This window comes from Phyllobates terribilis, unplaced genomic scaffold (assembly GCF_046119375.1).
Source record: "Phyllobates terribilis strain yellow unplaced genomic scaffold, ASM4611937v1 Scaffold_2__4_contigs__length_985480577, whole genome shotgun sequence".
Taxonomy (NCBI): domain Eukaryota; kingdom Metazoa; phylum Chordata; class Amphibia; order Anura; family Dendrobatidae; genus Phyllobates; species Phyllobates terribilis.
In genome coordinates, this window is record NW_027362762.1 from 942,116,660 (window position 1) to 942,143,307 (window position 26,648).

The window sequence follows — 26,648 nt, forward strand, 5'->3', positions numbered from 1 at the left end:
GAACCCGATTGTGGAGGGGCAGCTTGGCGGGTGCTGGTACATGTGTCGGGGAGACGCCCACTGGTCCAGGCGTTAGAGGATGGTACCTTTAAGAAATTGGGAGCAATATATCCTACCTTAGGCTTGACTTAGAAGGTATGGGACACTATTAAAAAGATCAGGGGGGTGGACGGGCTGACTAAGTACTCACCGGTGTTGGGCAATGAACATCTGCCGGAACTTAATAAGCTGTGTCAAATGGGCAATTGGAAGGCGCAAGGAGTGAGATATGTGTGCTAGCTGCAGAGTGGAACAGACCTGAAGACCTTTGAGAAATTGAGAGAAGAATTTGATTTGCCTTTGGTATGGGGATTTCAATACTATAGGCTTCGACATGCTTGGAGGGCACAGTGTGGATTGGGAGCCATGACGGTTCAGGGTGACATTGTACTAGACTCTGTATGTATGAAGGGAGGGACGAGGGGAGTCATATCGAGCTTATATCATGACCTACTGCACTCCTATCTGGGGGGAAATCACTTCATTGCAAAGAGTAAATGGGAAAGGGAGGTGGGTACCCTCACAACAGAACAATGGGAAGCAATTCTAGAATATGTCCCGAAGATCTCTCTAAGCGAGCAGGCACGGATCTCCCAATTATACATAATACATAGGACATACAAAACACCGCTGCGCCTGTACAAGGCGGGCTTGAGGGGAGATTCCAGTTGCCCTAGATGTGGCACGGACCAGGCCGGACTGCTACACATGCTATGGTCATGCCCACGGCTAGTGGCTTATTGGTTGGTCGTTGTTAACAAAATTGAGAGGGCTTATACATGTACAATTGACAGAAACCCGGTGCTGTGTGTTTTGGGGGAGGTGGATGGAATACCTGTCTCAGAACATTACAAAGTGGCGATAGCGCGATTGCTATATGTGGCACGCAAACTAATAGCACGAAAATGGACAGATTCGGAACCCCCCACTAGGAGGGAATTTATTGCTCAGACACGTACGGTAATGCATTTAGAGGAAAGCATTTACAGGCGGAGGCATGGAGAGAGAACTTTTGGGAAAATATGGTCCGCATGGATGGCGGTAATATGATTGTCAATGTTCCCAGGTATGCCCGGCATAAGGAGTATTGGCGGGAGGGGGGAGGGGGGAGAGGGTTTTGACTGTATTACTACACGTTATGTGAATTGTTATATGTATATTGATAACTGTTTGCTGTAAATTTTTGAAACCTAAATAATAATAATTGGTTTAAAAAAAAAAAATATGAGTGTCTGAGCAAAGGGTCTGAATACTTATGACCAGGTGATATTTCAGTTTTTCTTTTTTAATAAATTTGCAAAAATTTGTACATTTCTGTTTTTTTTCAGTCACGATGGGGTGCAGAGTGTACTTTAATGAGAAAAAAATGAACTTTTTAGAATTTACCAAATGGCTGCAATGAAACAAAGAGTGAAAAGTTTAAAGGGGTCTGAGTACTTTCCGTACCCACTGTATATAGCAGGCATCACAACCGTTAAACGTTCACATCGGGACAATCCTGTTGCAAAAAAATGTGTGAAAAAGAGCATGAAAAAAGCTATACATGTTTAGCTGCAGTGTAAAGCAAGGCGGAGTAAAAGCTTAGTCATTTGCTTATAGTGTTACAAAAATTTAAAAGGCCAGTCACAGTTAATTAAAAAGCTGAACACTGCTAAAATAAGTAATGATGGTATATTCATCCTTTTACTCCCCATCTCTCATTCTCCCCGCTGGACTTTTCCCATTGGATGCAGTGGTGGCAACAAGAATATCCCACATGACGGCTGTAGCCAATCACTTGTCCCAGCATTATGTGGCACAAGACCACTGAGGACAGCGATTGGCTGCAGGCATATAAGGAATGTGATAACTGCAGCCAATGTAAGTAGGAGGCGAGCGAGGAGATTCGGGGATGTGGTGCTGGAACAGGATAAATAAAAAGGGTGACTTTATCTTATTAATTTATTTTAGCAGCGTTGCTGCTTTTCTAATTCACTTGGGACAACCCCTTTAATTAATTACATTTAAACAGATTATCCAGTTTTATATAAAAATAAGTTTACCGAAAAGTTCTTAAACTTGCTAATATAGTTTGTATTTAATTTTTTTCAGCATGAATTTAATATCTTTGATGGCTGACAGTGAATGAGAAGATTCTTCTTTATATCAATGGGCAGAAAACTGGTACAGTGCATTCACTGACAGCAAGCAAAGCTTTAGTAAATAGTGAGGAATTAAAATCTAGAATATTAAAAAGTTGCAGAAGTTTTTTTTTTTTTGCAGAAAACTGCACTATTCCTTCAAGAAGATTGAGATCTCAGGGGTTCCCCTGCATTCGTTGCCCGGATCCGACACCCCTGACACTCACACGTAGCCCTATGTCAGGCCTGACATGATACCCGCCCTAGCGAGGGTCTTACCATCCTCTAGCGTTGTGGTGATGATTTCCTGAGACGATGGCCCTGTCCCGGCCCGGTTACATGCCTGCACCACCACTCCGTACTGGGTGAACTTCTTAAGATTATCCAAAGTGTACAACTCGCTGTCCCCGGTGGTGTCCACAGTGATGATATTAAACTGATAGTTGCCTCCTGTGCTGTATTCCCGGAAGCCGATTTGGTAACCACGGATGATCCCGTTCTGCAGGTGCTTTTTGGGGGCCTTGAATAATAAAAAAAAAAAAAATGTAAAAGAAAAAAGAAAAAAATATACAATGCTCAAAAAAATAGAGGGAAGACAAAAATACCCCATCCTAAATATCACTGAATGAAATATTCAAGTTGCAAATCTTTAAACCTTACATACACCCCCTGACAGAAGTTATGTCGCTTATCCATGTTATGTCAATAAAAGCTTATATATAACCGGACGTTAAATTCATCCATTGGTTTTATAAATTACTCTTTTGAAAGCTGAAACCCTCCCAAATTTGGTTTAGGTTAAGAAAATAAATTGGCATCAATGCTGAAATATTGATCATTTAATGAACGCAGAATGGTCAGATTTTGGCAAGACAAAAGTTTTGTCGCCCACAGAAAGTCATGTGATATTCAAACAAATAATTATCTTAAAATACAAATATATGTTGCATAACATTGGTGAATTGATGATTATGGCTTACAGCCAATGAAAACACAAAAGTTATTATCTCAGTAAATTAGAATAATTAACAAAACACACCTGCAAAGGCTTCCTTTAAAAAGGTCCCTTAGTCTGTTTCAGTAGGCTCCACAATCATGGGGAAGTCTGCTGACTTGACAGATGTCCAGAAGGCAGTCATTGACACACTCCACAAGGAGGGTAAGTCACAAAAGGTCATTGCTAAAGAAGCTGGCTGTTCACTGAGTGCTGTATCCAAGCATTAATGGAAAGTTGAGTGGAAGGGAAGAGTGTGCTAGGAAAAGGTGCACAAGCAACTGGGATAAATCTTTGAAAGGATTGTTAGGAAAACGCCATTCAAAAATTTTGGGGAGATTCACAAGGAGTGGACAGCTGCTGGAGTCATTGCTTCAAGAGCCACCACACACAGACGTATCCAGGACATGGGCTACAAGTGTCGCATTCCTTGTGTCAAGCTACTCATGACCAATAGACAACGCCAGAAGTGTCTTACCTGGGCCAAGGAGAAAAACACCTGGACTGTTCTCAGTGGTCCAAGGTGTTGCTTTCAGATGTAAGTAAAGTTTGCATTTCATTTGGAAATCAAGGTCCCAGAGTCTGGAGGAAGAGTGGAGAGGCCACAATCCAAGCTGCTGGAGGTCTAGTGTGAAGTCTCCACCATCAGTGATGGTTTGGGGAGCCATGTCATCTGCTGGTGTAGGTCCACTGTGTTTTATCAAGACCAAAGTCAGCGCAGCCATCTACCAGGACATTTTACAGCACTTCATGCTTCCCTCTGCCGACAAGCTCTTTGGAGATGGAAATGTCATTCTCCAGCAGGACTTGGCCCCTGTCCACACTGCCAAAAGTACCAATACCTGGTTTACAAACAACAGTATCACTGTGCTTGATTGGCAGCAAACTCACCTGACCTTAACCCCATAGAGAATCTATTATAGAGAATCTATGGGGTATTGTCAAGAGGAAGACGAGAGACCCCAGACCCAACAATGCAGACGAGCTGAAGGCTGCTATCAAAGCCACCTGAGCTTCCTTAACACCTCAGCAGCCACAGGCTGATCGCCTCCATGCCACATTGCTGCATTGATGCAGTAATTGATGCAAAAGGAGCCCGACCAAGTACTGAGGGCATTTACTGAACATACATTTCAGTAGGCCAACATTTTGGATTTTAAAATAATTTTTCAAGCTGTTGTTATAAAGTATTCTAATTTATTGAGATAATGACTTTACTGTTTTCATTGGCTGTAAGCCATAATCATCAACATTAACAGAAATAAACGCTTGAAATAGATCACTCTGTGTAATGACTCTATATAATATATGAGCTTCACTTTTTGTATTGAAGAACTGAAATAAATTAACTTTTTGAGGATATTCTAATTTTGTGAGAAGCACCTGTATATATACACCTATAAAAAAACAAAAATTCAATGAGAAGTAATGGCATGTGGATGACAATGATCTCTTGCTCTCCATACAGTGTTCAAGTACTAATACTGCTATGTAGTACTCACTCGCTTTCACTCCCAACTACATAAAGAAAACATAAGCCTGTAAAAAGAATAAAATGACAGAGCAGTGGTCTGTAGAAGCCTGGGAGCTCTTCTTTTCTCCATATAGCATTCTTAATATCACCATAAAGTGTTCAGATAATACTGCTATATATTAATATCGAAATATAGTACCCACTCATACTCACTGCTGTCTACATATAAAAGATAAACCTATAAAAAAATTTAAAAAAATGACCCTACTATGTTCTGTGAAGGATATGCAGCTTTTCTTATCTTCATAGAGTGCTCATAATACCGCCATGCGGTGCTCAGATGACATAGCTATATAATAAAACTATTGCATAGTACTCACTCTCTGTCACACCAATCTGCATAAAAAAAATAAACCCATAAATAAAAGAAAAGAGAATTACCATGTTATAGTCTTCGGAGGACAATGAGCTCTTTATCTCTCCATATAGTGCTGAAATAATACTGCTATATGCACAACCCCAATTCCCAAAATCTGGGCTCCCTCCCTCACCCTATTGGCACCCTGTGAGGATCCAAGAGTAGTCATGGCAGACGGAGGTCAAATAATGACCTCCGGGTTCGCCAGCTACGGTGGCCTGTTCAATCCAACCAAGAAGTAGGGACTAAAAAGTGTTCTGCCAAAGTAAAGCACAGCAATGCATGAGAGCTGTGATCAGAGAGACAAAAGCTGAAGTTCCATTGTGGAACTATATATTCTAGCAATAAATATGCATATTTGGTATCTTCAGAATGACCTGATCTAGAACACACTGACACATTATTAAACCCCTTAGCGATCGAGCTAATTTTGACCTTAATGACCAGGCCAAATTTTACAATTCTGACCACTGTGACTTTATGAGATTATTACTCTGGAACGCTTCAACGGATCCCCCTGATTCTGAGACTGTTTTCTTGTGACACATTGTACTTTGCGATAGTGGTAACATTTGTTTTATATGACTTGCGTTTATTTGTGAAAACATTAAACAATTTTGATAAACATCGCAATTTTCAAACTTTCAATCTTCATATCCTTAGGCCAGTCAGTCATGCTGTACATAATAACTAATAAATAACATTTCCCATACGTCCACTTCACATCTGCATCATTTCTCAAACGTCATTTTATTTTGTTAGGATGTTGGAAAGGTTAAATGTTTAGCAGCAATTTCTCATTTTTTCAACAAATTTACAAAACCTGTTTCTTTAGGGACCTATTCAGATTTCAAAACTGTTGTCAGGAAATGTTTTAACCCTTCAGGTGCTACACAGGAATTAATGCAAAGTGGAATGAAAAAAAAAAATACATTTAAATTTTACCTCTAAAATGTTGCTTTAGTCCCATTTTTTTCACTTTTGCAAGAGGTAACAGCAAAAAGTGGACACCACAGTTTGTTACCCATTTTCTTATGAGCGCAGTGATACCCCACATGTAGCCAGAAAGTTCTGTTTGGACACACGGCCCGCTCAGAAGGGAAGGGGAAATTATTGGAATTTTGAAACACAAATTGGCTGAAATAGATTGCTGGCGACATGTCACATTTGCAAGGCCCCTAAGATGCATAAACAGCAGAAACCTACCTACAATTGAACCCATTTTGGAAACTACATCCCTCAAGGATTTTATCCAGGGGTATAATGACCATTTTGAACCCACTTTTTACGACACAGAATTTGATAACATTAGGTCATCGTAATGAATATGTCGTCGTATCGTCATCATTTTTTTTTTTACTTTTCAAAATATTCCAACCATAACACTAAGCCCAATGCTAAGCCAACCCTAACCTTAGCCCAACCCTAACACTAAACCCAATGCTAAGCCAACCCTAACCTTAGCCCAACCCTAACACTAAACCCAATGCTAAGCCAACCTTAACCTTAGCCCAACCCTAACACTAAACCCAATGCTAAGCCAACCCTAACCTTAGCCCTACCCTAACACTAAACCCAATGCTAAGCCAACCCTAACCTTAGCCCAACCCTAACACTAAACCCAATGCTAAGCCAACCCTAACCTTAGCCCAACCCTAACACTAAACCCAATGCTAAACCAACCCTAACCTTAGCCCAACCCTAACACTAAACCCAATGCTAAACCAACCCTAACCTTAGCCCAACCCTAACACTAAACCCAATGCTAAGCCAACCCTAACCTTAGCCCAACCCTAACACTAAACCCAATGCTAAACCAACCCTAACCTTAGCCCAACCCTAACACTAAACCCAATGCTAAGTCAACCCTAATCTTAGCCCAACCCTAACACTAAGCCTAATGCTAAGCCAACCCTAACCTTAGCCCAACCCTAACACTAAGCCCAATGCTAAGTCAACCTTAACCTTAGCCCAACCCTAACACTAAGCCCAATGCTAAGTCAACCCTAATCTTAGCGCAACCCTAACACTAAACCCAATGCTAAGCCAAACCTAACCTTAGCCCAACCCTAACACTAAGCCCAATGCTAAGCCAACCCTAATCTTAGCCCAACCCTAACACTAAACCCAATGCTAAGCCAACCCTAACCTTAGCCCAACCCTAATACTAAGCCCAATGCTAAGTCAACCCTAATCTTAGCCCAACCCTAACACTAAGCCCAATGCTAAGCCAACCTTAACCTTAGCCCACCCCTTACGCTAAGCCCAATGCTAAGTCAACCCTAATCTTAGCGCAACCCTAACACTAAGCCCAATGCTAAGCCAACCCTAATCTTAGCCCAACCCTAACACTAAACCCAATGCTAAGTCAACCCTAACCTTAGCCCAACCCTAACACTAAACCCAATGTAAGTCAACCCTAATCTTAGCCCAACCCTAACACTAAACCCAATGCTAAGTCAACCCTAACCTTAGCCCAACCCTAACACTAAGCCCAATGCTAAGCCAACCCTAATCTTAGCCCAACCCTAACACTAAACCCAATGCTAAGCCAATACTAACCTTAGCCCAACCTTAATACTAAGCCCAATGGTAAGCCAACCCTAACCTTAGCCCAACCCTAACATTAAGCCCAATGCTAAGCCAACCCTAACCTTAGCCGAACCCTAACACTAAGCCAAATGCTAAGCCAACCCTAATCTTAGCCCAACCCTAACACTAAACCCAATGCTAAGCCAACCCTAACCTTAGCCCAACCCTAACACTAAGCCCAATGCTAAGCCAACCCTAACCTTAGCCCAACCCTAAAACTAAGCCCAATGCTAAGCCAACCCTAACCTTAGCCCAACCCTAACATTAAGCCCAATGCTAAGCCAACCCTAACCTTAGCCCAACCCTAACACTAAGTCCACTGCTAAGCAAACCCTAACCTTAGTCTAACCCTAACACTAAGCCCAATGCTAAGCCAACCCTAATCTTAGCCCAACCCTAATACTAAGCCCAATGCTAATCCAACCCTGTCCTTAGCCCAACCCTAACACTAAGCCCAATGCTAAGCCAACTCTTACCTTAGCCCAACCCTAACCCTAAGCCCAACCCTAACGGCAAAGAATGAAAGAAATAAAAGTTATAAATTAAATGTAATCTGACTAAGGCACTGTGATAGGGTCTATCATATAGCTCAAAAGTCAAGAACCAATAAGAAAAATCCCCGCTGTTGCAGATCTCCGTGGGCCATTTTTCTTCATAAGGAGGAGGAAGGCCGGGGGAAGGCGATCACGTGATCGGGGACCAGAGAAAACATCCCTGATCACATTCTCCAGACTCTTAGCTACCCCCCGGTAACTGAGACCCTGGAGATTTTTGGACTCAGGGGTCACTATTCACTTATTCCCGATCGCCGTTTTAAAACAACAATGAGGGACTTAGGCCCCTTAGCAGTCGCTGTTTTAATGCGTATTGGCGGTCGTTAAGGGGTTAAACCTTAAAAAAAAAAAAAAGATGGCAAACATTAAGTTTTCCATCATTCTGCCAAACAAAAAGTGGAATAAAGCGTGATCAAACAGACGTATGTGCATAGAAATGGTATCGCTGAAATAGTCGTCTTGTCCAGATAAAAAACAAACCCACACCCAGCTCATTTGGTGGAAAAATATAAAACCTATAGCTTTCGGAATATGGAAATGCAAAATACAAGTTATTTTTTCTATATAATTGTTTTTAGTGTTTAAAAGCAGCAAAACATAACAAAATTATATAAATGTGGTATGTATGTAACTGAACTGACCCATAAATTAACCCCTTTGCCCTCAAAGGTGGTTTGCACGTTAATGACCAGGCCAATTTTTACAATTCTGACCACTGTCACTTTATGAAATAATTACTCTGGAACGCTTCAACGGATCCCACTGATTATGAGATTGTTTTTTCGTGACATTGTATTTCAAAATAGTGGTAAAATTTCTTCGATATCACTTGCGTTTATTTGTGAAAAAATTGGAAATTTGGCGAAAATTTTTAAAAATTCGCAATTTTCAAACTTTGAATTTTCATGCCCTTAAACCAGAGAGATATGTCACACAAAATAGTCAATAAATAACATTTCCCACATGTTAAGGGTTATAGGTTGACCAGCGATTTCTCATTTTTCCAACAAAATTTACAAAACCATTTTTTTAGGGACCACATCTTATTTGAAGTGACTTTGAGGGGCCTTTATGACAGAAAATACCCAAAAGTGACACCATTCTAAAAACTGCACCCCTCAAGGTGCTCAGAACCACATTCAAGAACTTTATTAACCCTTCAGGTGCTTCACAGGAATTTTTTGAATGTGGAAGAAAAAAATGAACATTTAACTTTTTTCACAAAAATGTTACTTTAGACACAATTTTTTTTATTTTCAAATGGGTAACAGGAAAAAATGGACCCCAAAATTTGTTATGCAATTCCTCCTGAGCACGCCAATACCCCATATGTGGGGGAAAACCACTGCTTGGGCGCACGGCAGGGTTCAGAAGGGAAGGAGCACTGCGTGACTTTTTGAACGCAAAATTGTCTGGAATCGAGAGCGGACGCGATGGAGCGTTTGGAGAGTCCCTGATGCTCCTAAACAGTGGAAACCCCCCACAAGTGACCCCATTTTGGAAACTAGACCCCTCAAGGATTTTATCAAGGGGTATAGTGAACATTTTGAACCAGAGGTTCGACACAGAATTTGATAACATTAGGTCATCATATTGAGTAAGTTGTCATTAGTCTTGAGCGCAAGTGCTCGCTACTTGAGTTTGCATCGGGTACTCAGGTATGCACCAAGTATCGCGGGTGCTCAAGTGACATGCTCGAGTCCCCGCTCGCATGTTTCACGGTTGTTAGACACCCCAAAAAGAAACATGCGGGGATCGCTCGTGAATGGCAAACAAGGTTTTTTGGCCGCGATGCATATAGGGCGGAGACTCGAGCATGTCACTCGAACACCCGTCATACTCGGTGCATACCCGAGCACCCGATGCAAACTCAAGTAGCGAGCACTTGCGCTCAACACTAGTCGCCATATCTTTCATCATTTTTTTTCTTTACTTTTGAAAAAATCCCAACCCTAACCCTAGCACAGCCCTAACCCTAGCACAACACTAACCCTAACCCTAGCACAACCCTAACCCTAGCACAACACTAACCCTAACCCTAGCACAACCCTAACCCTAGCAGATCCCTAATCCTAGCACAACCCTAACCCTAGCACAACCCTAACACAACTCTAGCACAACCTTAATACAACCCTAATCCTAGAGTTTATTTTTTACACCGTTCCTCGTGCGGTATAAGTGATTAGACGACTTTATTCTTCGGGTTGGTGCGATTACAGAGGTACCAGATACATATCAGGTTTTTACGTTTGGCTGCTGTCACACACTAAAAAACCCTTCTTTTTTTTTGCAAAGACTAGTTTTTGCATCGCCATATTTTGAGAGCTATAATTTTTCCGTAATTCGGCCAACAGAGTCATGTGATGGCTTGTTTTCTGCAGGACAAGTTGACGTTTTTATTGGTACCATTTTCGGGCATGTGACATTTTTTGTTCGCTTTCTATTCTGATTTTTGGGAGGCAGAATAAACAAAAACCATGCCATTAGGCAGCTTTGTTCTTTGGGTCAGTGAGTTTACAGTGGTACCACATTTATAAAAAAAAATTATGTTTTGGCGCTTTTACAAAATAAAAACTATTTTATAGAAAAAATATTTTTTTTGTTTCGCTTTATTCTGAGAGCTATAATTTTTTTATTTTTCGGATGATGGAGCTGTATGGCGGCTTTTTTTTGCGGGACAAGATGACGTTTTCAGCGGTACCATTTTTATTCGTCTTTTTGATCGCGATTTGTTCCATTTTTTGTTTGGCATTATTATGATAAAGCATCGTTTTTTGCTTCGTTTTTTTATTTTATTTTTTTACTGTGTTCACTAAAGTTGTTAACTAGTGGGACAGTTTTATATGTCAGGTCGTTCCGGACGCGGCGATACCAAATATGCGTACTTTTATTGTTTTTTGTTTTTCTTCATAATAATATTTATTTATGGGTAAAGTATATATATATTTTTTTTATTATTTTTTTCATTTTTAGTTTAAATATTTTTTTTATTATTTTTTTTTCCACTTTGATACTTTTTTTTTACTTTTACACTTTGTTCCACTATGGGACTTTCATTTCTTGCATAGCATAGACATGCAGCATCATCTCTATGCTATGCTGTGTGTCAGCGCTGCACAGGGCTGTGGAGTCAATAAGCCAAACCTCAAACTCCAACTAAGACTTCTCAATTTCCATGACACCGACTCCGACTCCCTCATACATGGCTCATGTTTAAGTGATAAATTTACAGTAGCACAGATTAATCTCAGCTAAAAGTCTAGACCCTTAGATCAGGAATAGGACAGACATTTATAGGACATTTCATAACTTTCCCAAATTCTTATGAAAAAATATTCCCCACAAACTGCATTGTACTACTGTACCCAATTTCTTATATATTTTAGGAGTTGTAGTCGGTCCATTTTATACCGACTCCGATTCCGACTCCACCAAAATGGACACGGACTCGGACTCCAACTTCACAGCCCTGGCGCTGTACACTCAGAAGTTACTTTGATCGCGCACTGTCACCATGAGAACTACCGGGACCCGGCACAGACAGTGCGGGACGCCAGAGAGGACGTAAGTAAGTCGTGCTTACCTCCCCTTGCTCCCAGAATGCTGCGATCGACTTCGATCGCAGCATTTCGGGGGTTAATGTGTTGGGCGTGGTGCAGCAACGGGTGTCAGCTGTGACAATCAGCTGACACCCGGCGGCGATCGCGCCTGCACAGCCTGTGTGTGGGCCCGATCGCCAAGGCGTAATAATACGTATCTGGTCCAATAAGCCCAGGGCGCAGATACGTATTATTACGCATGATGTCAGAAAGGGGTTAAAGCCGTCATTACTTTTATCAAAAGCTATCAAAAATGTTATCTAACCCAAAAACCCAGAAATACCAAATTATCCCACAAAAAACAAGCCCTCTCATGACTCTGTCGGCTGAATTATAGCTCTCAAAATATGGAGATGAAAAATATATTTCTTGGGGAAAATAGTGGCTTTAGTGTGTAAAAGTAGAAAACCCTCAAAAAAGCAATATAAATCTGATATGTCCATAATCCTAGTGACCCGAAGAATAGTCACCTTATTACTTTTATCTAATGGTGAACAATGAAAAAAAAATAAAACTAATTCTTTACCTGCTGCTGATTTGTTCATTCTGCCTCCCAAAAATCTGCAGTAAGGCTCGGCTCACATCTATTCTGCGCTCTGCGCTGAGCTCTTACACCGGGGCTTCTGTGTAAATCTCTGAAATAAGTGATTCAGAAGGAAACCCCTGTGGAAGATTCCCTACAATGAGGCAGATGGGGGGCGCTGTGAACGCCGCTTGGCCTGTGATTCGGCAGTGTTCGCCTTTTTAGGCGTGCATAAAAGTGCTGTCCGCCACACTTTGTGCACTTCTACCTTTGAAAAGAAGGACACCGCTGAACAGATGCCAGATGGAGTCCAGGGTAACTGTACTGCCTCATTCTAGTGAATGGATCCATCACGGGTTCTCTCTGAATCAAATCATTCAGAGATTTAGACTGAAACCCTGTTGTAAGTGGTCAGCATAGAGCGCAGGATAAATGTGATCCAAAATATTCAGTACCCCAAAATTCCACCAATAAAAGCTTCAACTTAACCACAGAAAGCAAGTCCCCACTCAGGTCCATCATCTATTAACAGAAATATTGGGGGCTTCCATGTTACTGGTAGCACAAAAGTTCCGTAAAAGAGCTAAAAGAAATCCAACAAATTCTGCGCTCCCAAATCCAAATGCCGCCTGCTCCCTGCTGAGCCACAGTGTGCCTAAACCACATTTTTTACCTAAAATTTAAAATCTGGGGCTAAAACAACATTTTAGTGATAAAAATGTAATTATTATTTCTTCAAATAGTATAAAATACTGAGACGCACATGTGGTGTCAATATGATCACTGCACCCCTAAATAAATTCATTGGGGGTGTAGTTTGAAAACTTAGGTCACTTATGGGGGGTTCTGCTGTTCTGGCACCTCAGGGGCTCTACCAATGTGACATGGTACCTGCAAACAGAAAAATCTGCCACCAAAGAAGAAGCAAACACGAAACGCTCATTGGGGTCTCATTCTCTTGCATTCCAAGACCTTACATATGTATTATCTTGAATTCATTCATTTTTACTTCTTGCTTTCTACCACACTATAGAACTGAAAACATGGGTCACTGATGTCCCTGACAGTCCTTCAGCTTATATATATCTGATCAACCTGCATTTATACATCTACATGTGACTAGTATTTTACTTTTATTTTATTTCTAAAATGCAGCAGTAATTATTATCTTTATTTTTTTTGGACTGTCTGGAGCTATTATTGTCTCATTATGCATCGTTCCATATAAACCTTAGAGTTCCAGTTTGTATTTTCTGCATTGTACATGTTCCATCTCTATTTCGCTATTACAGTATAAATTAAAATATATTTATTTGACCACTAGGAGTCACTGTTGTACCTGTACAGTATTTATATTGCAGTATTTTTTATTTTTCTATAGTACTAACTGTAATTGTGCTTTTTGATCACTAGGAGTCACTATTGATCCATGAAATGTCTGTATGTACTCAGTTGTTGATGATAAGCTGTTCATATTTCCTATAAATTATTGTTTGGTCTTGTATGCATGGATTTATCTTGCTGTTTTTTCTCCCTTTTAATTACAATTTTTTTTAACTGTTCTTGTCATATTTTTCTACATAAAGATTGCTATATTTTTAACATTTGAGCTTATATCGATTCCCCTTTTCTCAGTGATGCAATTTCACCAATACCCTACATGTGGGGGAAAACTACTGTTTTCCGAGTCAGGCAGGACTCGGAACGGAAAGAGCAGCATTTGACTTTTAGAACGTAAAATTGTCTGGAATAGATAGCGAACGCCATGTCGCGTTTGCAGAGCCCCTGATGTGCCTAAACAATGGAAATCCAACACAAGTGACCCCATTTTGTAAACTATACCTCTCAAGGAACTTATCTAGATGTGGGGTGAGCACCTTGAAACCCCAGGGGCTTCACAGAAATTTATAACGTTGAGCCGTGAAAAAATTACATAATGTTGTTTTAGCCCCAGATTTTTTATTTTCACAAGGGTAACAGGAGAAAATGGAACCCAAAATTTGCTGTGCAATTTCTCCTGAGTACGCAGATACCCCATATGTGGGGGAAAACTACTGTTTGGGCGCACGGCAGGGCTCGGAAGGGAAGGAATGCCATTTTGGCTGGAATTGATAACAGACGCCATGTCACATTTGCAGAGCCCCAGACATGCCAAAACAGCAGAACAAGTGAACTCATTTTGGAAACTACACCTCTCGAATAATTCATCTAGGGGAGCAGTATTTTTAACCCTCAGACGATTCACAGAATTGTATAACATTAGGCTGATTATATGAAATATTACCATTTTATCCACTAAAATGTTGCTTAGGCCCCAAGTTTGTCATTTTCAAAAGGGGTAATATGAGAAAATGAGTGATGCAATTTGTTTGCAATGCATGAGACCTGTCGGCTTTACACTGACAGATCGCTTGTTAGACTCTGCCGCTAGCTGGTCTAACAGGCCACCGTAGCTGACAGACCCAGAGGTCATCATTTGACCTCTGGCTGCCATAACAACCCTCGGCTCCCCGTGATCACATTGCGGGGGTGCTGGAGGGGTGAGAGAAGGAGCGCACTCCCTCTGACAAACTCCTAAATGCCGTGATCGCTATTGATTGCGGCATCCAGAAGATAACACAGGGTTATCATCATTGGGACCTGAGCCAATGTTGTCGGTCACAGCAATCGCTCTGCATCGGAATCTCGGTGCTTGCAGGACTCTGGGGGTCCTGAGCGCTGCAAGACCATCAACGATAGAAAAACGTTGGCTCTTGCTGGGTTTTGTGCAGCGCTGACGTTTCTCTATGGTCGGCGGTCGTGAAGGGGTTAAGTAGGTCGTTTGGCCTTGGGGCACAAGTCTGCAGTCACTCTATCCTCACACGGTGTGTACTGCGTCAAGTGATCACAAGTATGCGATTTGCATAATTCCAGCAAGACATGTCCGGCCTCGCTCAATACACTCGTACTCAGCGAGGCCGCCTCCATCCAGCCGGCGCGTGATCGCATGTATACAAATCATAGTGTGAGTGACTGGCACAGTGACTACAGACTTGTGCTCCAAGACCAGACAACTCCGTTAAAACATTTTAGTGGAAAAAAAATGTGAATCAGCTATGGGTTTAAAATGCTCACTACAACCCTAGATGAATTCCTCGAGAGGTGTAGTTTCCAAAATTAGCAAAATGGGGTCATTTGTGGGAGGTAAAAAATTTGAAATTGCTGCTAAACTTCTAACTTTTTTAACATCCGAACAAAAAAAAAATGTTTTTTTTTCAAAAATTATACCAATGCAAAGTAGACACGTGGTAAATGTTATTTATTAAAGGGGTTGTCCAGTCCAAAACAATAACTATGCAGTCACTGCAGATTTAACATTTTAGACCAAACAACCCCTTTGTTTGTGTGATATACTGTAGACCATTTGTTTTAAGGGCATAAAAATTCAAAGTTTGAAAATTGCAATTTTTTTTTTTAAATTCTTGTAAAATTTTCGATATTTTCACAAATAAACACAACTCAGATGTGTTGCTCCCAAGTTTTTCAATTGAAATGGAAAAAATGTCCAACGTTCACTTTCTGATCTGTTATGGTGTGTAGTGAATAAAATATAAGAGATTTCCAAATCATTGCATTCGTATTCTCTTTACAATTTACACAGAGTCCCAAATAATTCTTTTGGAATTGGGGGGGTGTAAATGCAAGATAAACCAATAAAAACTGTAATAAAATGATAGTGTGGAGGTCTGGGACGCCCATCATATCTTCATACAGTGCATATCATACCGCCATGTAGTATGATATTATTGCAGTATTATTTGAGCACTGTCATGTAGTACTCACGCTGATTCATCCAGCTAAAGCGTTGGGGTGGGTGCTTATAACTTTCAGTGCCTAGGTACAGGTCACAAGTTTATCAGAAAATGAAAAGCCCACCGCTAGCTAATTTTACTTTTGAAGTTTTGGATTTGAATATTCTAAATATTTTTCCTATTATTGGGGCAATGAAAAATGGCTTTTTAACATACCAAATTGAATACCAAAAAAAATAGCTAAAAAAAAAATAATAATTTAAACTCAAATTACGATTAAGAATTCAAAAATCTGAGACAGAGGAGTCACAGATAAAGAAGAGGTCTTTGAAAATATAAAACATTGAATTTTTATTTACATAATATTAAAAAAGTTATACGTAATAAATAAAACCAAATAAAAAACAAGGATGCCTCAGGAAAAAGCAACAGACCATTTGCATCCAATTTAAATAAGAAAATAATCTACCCAAATATATATGATAAGGGATTATAAGTAATCTAGATATACATGTGCATATAAAGTGCCAGTGCATAAGATTATTGCTAATATATCTATATATGTAATTCAGATCAAATCATATACACATTATCCTCCTATTAGATCAACCACTGAATCTGCATAATGTGCATATATCAACATGATCTAGCACCTAGAATTTAGGTTTGTTTAAGTCTTAAGGTAAATAAGTATTTTAGGTATCTTAGAGTTTGCCTTCAATATATAAACCCATGCAGAGAGTGAAGTTGCATGGTTTGGTCTGTGCTCCTGTTAACCCTGACGCGCGTTTCACCGCAATGGCTTCTTCCTGGGGGCGGGTATGAAGTAAGGGGCCGGCCGGGATGTACATTGTGCTGTACCAATCAGCAGTAAGCATGTATTATCTCATTCAACCAATCGGTTGCGGCTTATGACGTCAGAATGTGTGGGGTTATCGACGCATGATATCCCTGTACCGCCTCAGAAGGAAGTTATCCCATTTCATGTGTGAGATAAACCGCAAGCGTGACACTGAGTGAGGTCTCCGAGGTCTGCAGGAGACGCATGCTCACTTCCGTCCCAGAGATAATTGCCATACTTTTCAGTGTAAAATATCTGATTGGGGACAAGTCTATGGGGGGGAAGGAGGGGGTAAAATATCAGCTGGATAAATTAATTAATATTAAATCTACACGATGAGATAAGGTATGGTTTAATAATAAATAAATTATACCAATGAATTTTGTTCAGAAACAGTCCAATCGCTATGGAAATGACAGAAAGGGATGGGGAAAAAGAGAGGGAGGAAGGTAAAAATGTGGTGTGAACACTGCATGATCAGATTACTGTGAAAATATAAAATGTATATAAAGTGCAGTGAAGTATTGTGGGATGTTATAAAGTGCAGAAATGCTGTGTATTGAAAAGAATAAATATAAAGTGCATGCATAGTTACGCCATATGTGCTATTATATATGGGCACTGTTCTACCATAAGTGTAAATGGGAGGAATATATTAGGTGTTCAAATATAGCTAAAAAATACATGTGTTCAAGTGATGAAGAGGAAAACTACCCTGTAAAGAAATATTCGTAATTAAGAACTACAAAATGTGCATATACGAATTGTGATTGATAATGAATGGTGAATACATATAAATACTATAGAGTTTGCTAAAATAGGAAAACATAAAAATAGATGAAAAATAGGGACTAAAAAATTAATAAATTTTTCATTTCCTATTTTTCATCTATTTTTATGGACATTGTTGGATACAGTTTGTAAAAACAAGAACTTTTACAATGTCCTTCTTTTTAAAATTTGCAGCCGTTCTTGAGATATTAAAACTTTCGTTGTCTAAAAAAGCGACCACCCCAGTGGTCAGTCTCCAAGGCAACGAGCTGTAAACAAAAGAAAACGGCTGAAAATTAGTAGTAAATTGCAAAATTGCCTGTATTTACAAGCACTTCTCCAACAATACACACTGATGAAGATGTGAATAATCATTTAACCATCTGAATCGCTCATCTATAAGTGAAAATGTAAGTGACTCACCTTCCAGGTAACCCTGATACTCTGTGAGGACACTGGATCGAGCTGGACTTCCTGAGGCGGGCCGTCAGGTGCTGGGAAAGAGAGCAAAAGAAAAAACTCCTTTATTCTGTATATCGGTCGCTAAATTATCAGTAAAACAGTCCAACACTATGAAAAGCTCATGATTAATTTGAATAAACAAATAATTACTATGGACGTAGCGTAGTCTCCAGTTTTTACCCTGTGCCTGGTGTTTTTGAACTTCATCATATTACCACTAGGTGGCAGTGCTGACTGATAAAAGGATCATGTGTAGTGTGAATGGTATTAATATATCTGTGCAACACAGACGGGTATAACTTACTGCTGGACAGAAGTATAGATGTGTATTATCTAAGCTGACAAAGAATTGCAAGGGTCATGTCTGATAGTACACTAACAACATATGTATAAAAAAGACAAAGGGAAAAAAAGGAAAAAAAAAACAAGTAAATTCTTCATTATTTAAAAAAAGAAAAGCAAACAAAGATAATTGCAATTGTTGCCTCCATAACGATCGATACGATATATTTTGCACTTCATGTTTCCAGTACGTCGTATGCCATAATAAAAGAAAAAACAATACCAGAAATGCTGATTTTTATTTATCCCCTCTCCTAAAAACTGAAGAAAAGAAAAATAAAACAAATTAAAAACTTGATAACAAAAAAAAAAATCACCTCTTAAAAAACTAGCCTTCATGTATAAATATAAAAATCTCATGGGTCTTAAACTGTAGCGACACAAAAATTGTTATTTTATAAATAAAAGTGTTTTTATTGTACAAAAGTTGAAAATACAACAAAAAAAGCAAACAAAAAAAAATGCTGAACAGGAAATAATAAAAAAAAATGATATACATCACATGCACCCCACACATGTATCCCAAAATGAGGGTAACAGTCATATTCTATTATTCTGTACTTTGGGGGAGACACAAGAATATTGACTCCTGCTTGTCGCAGTAGGAGAGTTGCACGTTTTTGTTGTCTGTGTAGCTGTGCAAATATTTGCTAACTTTTGACAATGGGTTTGTCTGTGATGTGATGACCCCTTTATCCCGTCCCTTTAATACAGGCCTGAGCGCTGTAACTGGTAACTATTCTACATGTCCTGTATATAATAGATCACGCTGAGTCCCGTACCGGCTTCCTCAGTGGTGATGGTGAGCTCATTGCTGGCTTCGCTCTTGCCTATATGGTTTTTTGCATACATCCGGATGTTGTAGGTGGATGATGGGTGGAGGTCGATGATGGTCGCCTGGTTGAGCTGAGGTGAGACGTCTTTGGTTCTCTGGACGGAATCCCACGAGTCTTGTAAAGAGAGAAGAACGCAGTGAACATAATGTAAAAAGCCAAGATGACACCAGGAAGAACAATCTGAAAATGATGTGGAAACACACCCTTGTGGTCCTGCTTACTGTTATCTGAGATGACAGAAGATCTATGGCCTCTGCACCCCACACTGCACTGCCATTTATTAGAATCAGAACATATTAATAAAGCTGGTTCAAAAACCTGCATTACTAAAGCAATATGGAAGTAAATTAAGAAATGTTGTTCTTAACCTCTTTACCCCCTCAAAGCCTGTTTTCACCTTCATGATCAGGCCAATTTTTACAATTCTGACCACTGTCACTTTATGAAGTAATTACTCTGGAACGCTTCAACGGATCCCCCTGATTCTGAGACTGTTTTCTCGTGACATATTGTACTTTATGACAGTGGTAACATTTCTTCGATATCACTTGCGTTTATTTGTGAAACAAAAATCGGAAAACTTTGCAATTTTCAAACGTTTAAATTTTCATGCCCTTAAATCAGAGAGATCTGTCACACAAAGGAGTTAATAAATAACATTTCCCACATGTCTACTTTACATCAGCACAATTTTTGAATCAGATTTTTTTTTTTGTTAGGAAGCTATAAGGGTTAAAAGTTGACCAGCGATTTCTCATTTTTAGAACAACATTTACAAAACCATTTTTTTAGGGACCACATCTTATTTGAAGTGACTTTGAGGGGTCTTTATAACAGAAAATACCCAAAAGTGACACCATTCTAAAAACTGCACCCCTCAAGGTGCTCAAAACCACATTCAAGAAGTTTATTAACCCTTCAGGTGCTTCACAGGAATTAATAGAATGTGTAAGGAAAAAATAAACATTTAAACTTTTTTTCACAAAATGTTACTTTAACCCCTTTAACGACCAAGTCAGTAATAGTACTATTACGCGCGCTGCGATCGCGCCCGCACACAAGCTGATACCCGGTGCTATGTGCCGGGAGCGGTCCCGCACTGCTCTCGGCACATTAACCCCTGAAAAGCTGCGATTGAAGTCGATCGCAGCATTGCGTGGACAAGGGGGGAGGTAAGCGTCATGAAAACATCCGGGTCACCATGAGGCAGGAAGTTACTTTGGTCATGCGCAGTGTATGACCAAAGTGACTTCGCCCTGTGTGCAGCGCTGACAGGCTGCATGACATAGGGAGCTGCTGCTCTCCATGCTATACAGCCAATCAGGCTTCAAAAAGTGAAAAAAAAGTGAAAAAAAATTGTAAAAATATTAAAAAAAAATGAAAAAAGTAATCCCCAAAAAATAAAAATATATTGTACCCATAATATTTATTTATTATGAAAAAAACAAAACAATAAAAGTACACATATTTGGTATCGCCGCATCCGGAACGACCTGACCTATAAAACTTTCCCACTAGTTAACCCCTTTAGGAACACGGTAAAAAAAAAAAAACGAAGCAAAAAACAATGCTTTATTATACCGCCAAATAAAAAATGGAATAACACGTGATCAAAAAGACGAATGTAAATAAAAATGGCACCACTGAAAACGTCATCTTGTCCTGCAAAAAACAAGCCGCCATACAGTTCCATCATCTGCAAAATAAAAAAGTTATAGCTCTCAGTATAAAGAGATACAAAAAAATTATTTTTTCTAGAAAATAGTTTTTATTTTGTAAAAGCGCCAAAACATAAAAAGACTATATAAATGTGGTACCGCTGTAAACATACTGACCTGAAGAATAAAGCTGCCTTATCAATTTTACCACACGCGGAACGCCATTAAAAAAAAAAAAAAAAACAATTCCGGAATTGCAGGTTTTTGTTTATTTTGCCTCCCAAAAATTGAAATAGAAAGCGATCAAAAAATATCACGTGCCCGAAAATGGTACTAATAAAAACGTCAACTTGTCATGCAAAAAACAAGATATTACATGACTCTGTTGATCAAAATATGGAAAAATTATAGCTCTCAAAATATGGCGATGCAAAAACTAGTCTTTGCAAAAAATAGTCTTTTAGTGTGTGACAGCTGTCAATCATAAAAACCTGATATGATTCTGGTATCGCTGTAATCACACCGACCCAAAGAATAAAGTCGTCTAATCACTTATACCTCATGAAGAACGGCATAAAAAATGAACTCAAGGGTTAGGGTTAGGGTTGTGCTAGGGTTAGGGTTGTGCTAGGGTTAGGGTTGGGCTAGGGTTAGGATTGGGCTAGGGTTAGGGTTGGGCTAAGGTTAGGGTTGGGCTAAGGTTAGAGTTGAGCTAGGGTTAGGCTTGGGGTTGTATTAGGGTTGGAGTTAGGGTTGGGATTTTTTCAAAAGCAAAGAAAAAAAAATGATGACAATATGGTGACCAGTGTTGAGCACAAGGTCTCGCTACTTGAGTTTGCATCAGGTGCTTGGGTATGCACTGAGTATCCCGGGTGCTCGAGTCACATGCTAGAGTCTCTGCCCCATATTCTTCGCGCCCAAAAAAAAATGTTACTGGGATCGCCTGCCATGCACGAGCGATCCCCGCATGTTTTTTTTGGCTGTCTAGCAACCGTGAAACATGCGGGGCGGGGACTCGAACATGTCACTCGAGCACCCGTGATACATGGTGCATACCCGAGTACCCGATGCAAAAATTCAAGTAGCGAGCACTTGCGATCAAGACTAATGACAACTTATTCAATATGATGACCTAATGTTATCAAATTCTGTCGTACCTCTGGGTTCAAAATGTACACTATACCCCTTGATAAAATCCTTGAGGGGTCTAGTTCCAAAATGGAGTCAATTGTGGGGGGTTTCCACTATTTAGGCACATCAGGAGCTCCCGAAATGCGACATGGTGTCCGCTGTTCATTCTCGCCAATTTTGCGTTCAAAAAGTCACACAGAGCTTCTTCCCTTCTGAACCCTACCGTGCGCCCAGTGTATTTTCCCTACATATGGGGTATCGGCGTACTCAGGAGAAATTGCACAACAGTTTTTAGGTTCCATTTTCTCCTCTTACCCTTGTGAAAATAAAAAATTTGGGGCTAAAAGATAATTTTTGTGGAAAAATTTTGATTTTTGTATTTTCACGGCTCCATGTTATAAACTTCTGTGAAGCACCTGGGGGTTAAGGGTGCTCACCACACATCTAGATAAGTTCCCTGAGGGGTCTAGTTTCCAAAATGGTGTCACTTGTGGGGGGTTTCCACTGTTTAGGCACATCAGGGGCTGTCCAAATGCAACATGGCGTCCGCTAATTATTCAAGCAAATTTTACATTCAAAAAAGTCAAATGGCGCTCCTTCCCTTCCAAACCCTGCCGTGCGCCCAAGCGGTGGTTTACCCCAACATGTGGGGTGTCGGCTTACTCAGGAGAAATGGCACAACAAATGGTATGGTGCAATTTCTCCTGCTACCCTTAAGAAAATGCAAAACTGGGGGCTAAAAAACATTTTTGTGGGAAAAATGAGAAAATTTTATTTTCACGTCACCATGTTATAAACGTCTGTGAAGAACCTGGGGGTTCAAGGTGCTCACCACACATCTAGATAAGTTTCCTGAGGGGTCTAGTTTCCAAAATGGTGTCACTTGTGGGGGGTTTCCATTGTTTAGGCACATCAGGGGCTTTCCAAACGCAACATGGTGTTCGCTAATTATTCAAGCAAATTTTACATTCAAAAAGTCAAATGGCGCTCCTGCTCTTCAGAGTTCTGCCGTGCAATGAAACAGTAGTTTACCCCCACATTTGGGGTATAGGCATACTCAGAAGAAATTGCACAACAAATTGTATGGTGCAATCTGCCTCATTACAGGGAATCTTCCTTCTGAATTACATATTTCAGAGATTTTCTCGGAAACCCTGATGTAAGCGCTCAGCGTAGAGTGCAGGATAAATGTGTGCCATACTGCGATCTTTGAGAGACAGAATGAACAAATCAACAGCAGGTGAAAACTGGCTTTACTTATTTTTTAAGCCATTCCTCGTGCTGTACAAGTGATTAGATGACTTTATTCTTCAGGTTGGTGCGACTACAGCAGTACCAGATTTATATGGGGTTTTTATGTTTGGCTGTTGTCACACACTAAAAGACACTTTTTTTTGCAAAAAAGGTTTTTGCATTGTCATATTTTATAAGCTATAATTTTTCCATATTTCGGCTGACAGGGTCATGTGAGAGCTTGTTTTTTGCGGGACAAGTTGACGTTTTTATTGGTACTATTTTCGGGCACATGACATTTTTTGATCGCTTTCTATTCCGATTTTTGGGAGGCAGAATGAACAAAAAACAGCTATTCAGAAATTGTTTTTGAGGGGTATTTTTTATGCCGTCCGGTGTGCGGTAACATTGATAAGGCAGCTTTATTCTTCGAGTCAGGACGTTTACAGCGATACTACATTTATATCTTTTTTTATGTTTTGGCGCTTTAACACGATAAAAACCATGTTATAGAAAAAATAATTATTTTTGCATCGCTTTATTCTCAGAGCTATAACTTTTTTATTTTTCCACTGATTGAGCTGTATGGCGGTTTGTTTTTTTGCGGGACAAGATGACGTTTCCAGTGGTACCATTTTTATTTACATTTGTCTTCTTCATCGTGTTTTATTCCGGGGGTATGATGATAAAGCATTGTTTTATGCCTGTTTTTTTACGATGTTCAGTAAAGGGGTAAACTAGTGGGACAGTTTTATAGGTTGGATTGTTCCGGACGCAGCGATACCAAATATGTGTACTTTTTTTGTTGTTGTTTTTTTCCTAAAAATATTTATTTATGGGTACAATACATTTTTATTTATTTTTTTATTATTTTGTGATTTATTTCTTTTTTACAATTTTTTTTTCACTTTATTTTACATTTTTACTTTGTCCCACTATGGGACTTTCACTTTTTGCAGTCTGATCGCTTGTAAAGCAAACGAATGCAGCAGCATTCCTATGCTGTACAAATTGTCAGCACTGCACGGACAGACAAACTTGCTACACCATGCTCTGAGTATGGTGTAGCAAGTTTGCTAGCTCTGGTGGCCTGGATGTTGTCATGACGACATTGGATCACCATAGCAATGATCAGACTCCCACAATGACGTCGCGAGGGTGCCGATCCAAGGACAGAGGGGGCTTCCTCCCTTAGCCAGCTCTCTAAATTCTGCAATCGATTGCATTTAGGGGGTTAAATTGCCAGGAGCGGTGCGGCATCGGCGCTGAGTGCCGGGTGTCGGCTGTCAGAAGCCATGACGTATCCATACGTCCAAGGTAGTGAAGGGGTTAAAGTGTGTCAGCCGTTTTAATTTTTATTGCATAAATCAATAGTACACGTGAAAATAAGAAACTTTGTAATATATCTTATCAGAGAAATCAGCTTCCTTCTCCTCCTGGACTGATCTTTTATGGGTGAAATCTGATAATTCAGGGTGAAATCTGTCTTCAGAGAACACAGATTTTCCCATTACTGAGTTAGGAGATGACAGTTGGTGCTCATAGAGTTCGAACCTGCAGCGGAATGTCTATGTGTTCCTCTAGCTGCTCCCCTCCATAGAATGTCTGTGTGTTTCTCTAGCTCCTCCCTCCATAGAATGTCTGTGTTCATATAGCTCCTCCCCTCCATAGAATATTTGTGTGTTCCTCTAGCTCCTCCCTCCACAGAATGTCTGTGTGTTCCTCTAGCTCCCCTCTCCATAGAATGTCTGTGTTCATATAGCTCCTCCCCTCCATAGAATGTCTGTGTGCTTCTCTAGCTCCTCCCTCCATAGAATGTCTGTGTTCATATAGCTCCTCCCCTCCATAGAATGTCTGTGTGTTCCTCTAGCTCCTCCCCTCCATAGAATGTCTGTGTGTTCCTCTAGCTCCTTCCCTCCATAGAATGTCTGTGTGCTTCTCTAGCTCCTCCCTCCATAGAATGTCTGTGTTCCTCTAGCTCCTCCCCTCCATAGAATGTCTGTGTTCCTCTAGCTCCCCTCTCCATAGAATGTCTCTGTGTTCCTCTAGCTCCTCCCCTCCATAGAATGCCTGTGTGTTCCTCTAGCTCCTCCTCTCCATAGAATGTCTGTGTGTTCCTCTAGCACCTACCCTCCATAGAATGTCTATGTCTTCCTCTACCTCCTCCTCTCCATAGAATGTCTGTGTTCTTCTATTTCCTACATAGAATGACTACGTGTTCCTCTAGCTCCTCCCCTCCAAAGAATGTCTGTGTGTTCTTCTAGCTCCTCCTCTCCATAGAATGTCTGTGTTATTCTAGCTCCTCCCTCCATAGAATGCCTGTGTTCCTCTAGCTCCTACCCTCCATAGAATATGTTACGGGTCCGGGTGGTGGAACCTCTGTGCTTCGGTGCAAGGAGGGACCAGAAGGGCGTGACTAAGTGCCTACCCGGCCTGACCAAGGTCGCACGGCAGCTCAATCGACTCCGTGAACCAGGGAGGGACCGAGCAGGGGGACCAGGTGCCACTCTGGGACCGACGTTGTGTGAGAGCAGGTGACTCCCACGGGTCAGATGGCAGGAACTGACCAGTACAGTGGATGCACAGAGCAGGAAGGCTGACGGGTGATCCGGATAGAAAAGCAGGCTGGTTCGGCAGATAGCCAGACGGGTGCTCCGGGTAGGCAAGCTGGCGGGCACGACAGGCAACCGGTAGGTACTCCAGGTAGGCTGGTGGGCACGCACTACAGATAACAGGCAGGTGCTTCCAGGTAAGCCGGCTGGCGGGCACGGCAGGTAACTGGCAGGTGCTTCCAGGTAGGCAGGCTGGTGAGCACGACAGGTAACTGGCAGGCAGACTGGCGAACAGGACTGACAGGCAGACTGGTGGGCAGGACTGACAGGCAGACTGGCGGGCAGGACTGACAGGCAGACTGGAGGGCAGGACTGACAAGCAGACTGGAGGGCAGGACTGACAGGCAGCAGGACCTGAGGGCTGAAGCAAGTGTTAGCACACAGAACAACAACCTTGCACAGGCACCTCCATATTGGAGGAGGTGCTTTAAATAGGGGAGGTCCTCTGGCCATTGGCCGGGGACTTTTTAGGACGGCGCGTGTGGCCCCTTTAAGAGGGAGGAAGCGCATGCGCCCTAAGCACAGTGCCCGGGAAGCTGTGCGCAGTGTGCGCCACAGTAGCTGCAGGACGGGAGTCGGAAAACGCCGGACCAGGGCCATGGCGGTGAGGGGAACGGCGTCTCCGCCCGGCAGGAGGCAGAGACGCCGATGCTACAGA

The 26,648-nt window shown here is 40.9% G+C and overlaps 1 protein-coding gene across 3 annotated transcripts in view; it reads right to left on the minus strand.

Annotated features, from left to right (window-relative positions):
* The window catches only part of DSCAM (DS cell adhesion molecule), a 673,153-nt gene that overhangs the window by 270,589 nt on the left and 375,916 nt on the right, over positions 1–26,648 (minus strand). For all 3 annotated transcript variants that reach the window (XM_073668460.1, XM_073668459.1, XM_073668461.1), the window contains exons 15-17: positions 19,303–19,470; positions 18,140–18,210; positions 2,439–2,679 (exon numbers count right to left, since the gene is read on the minus strand). In XM_073668460.1, coding sequence (XP_073524561.1) covers positions 2,439–2,679; positions 18,140–18,210; positions 19,303–19,470 — 480 coding nt within the window. The remainder of the gene's footprint in view (positions 1–2,438; positions 2,680–18,139; positions 18,211–19,302; positions 19,471–26,648) is intronic.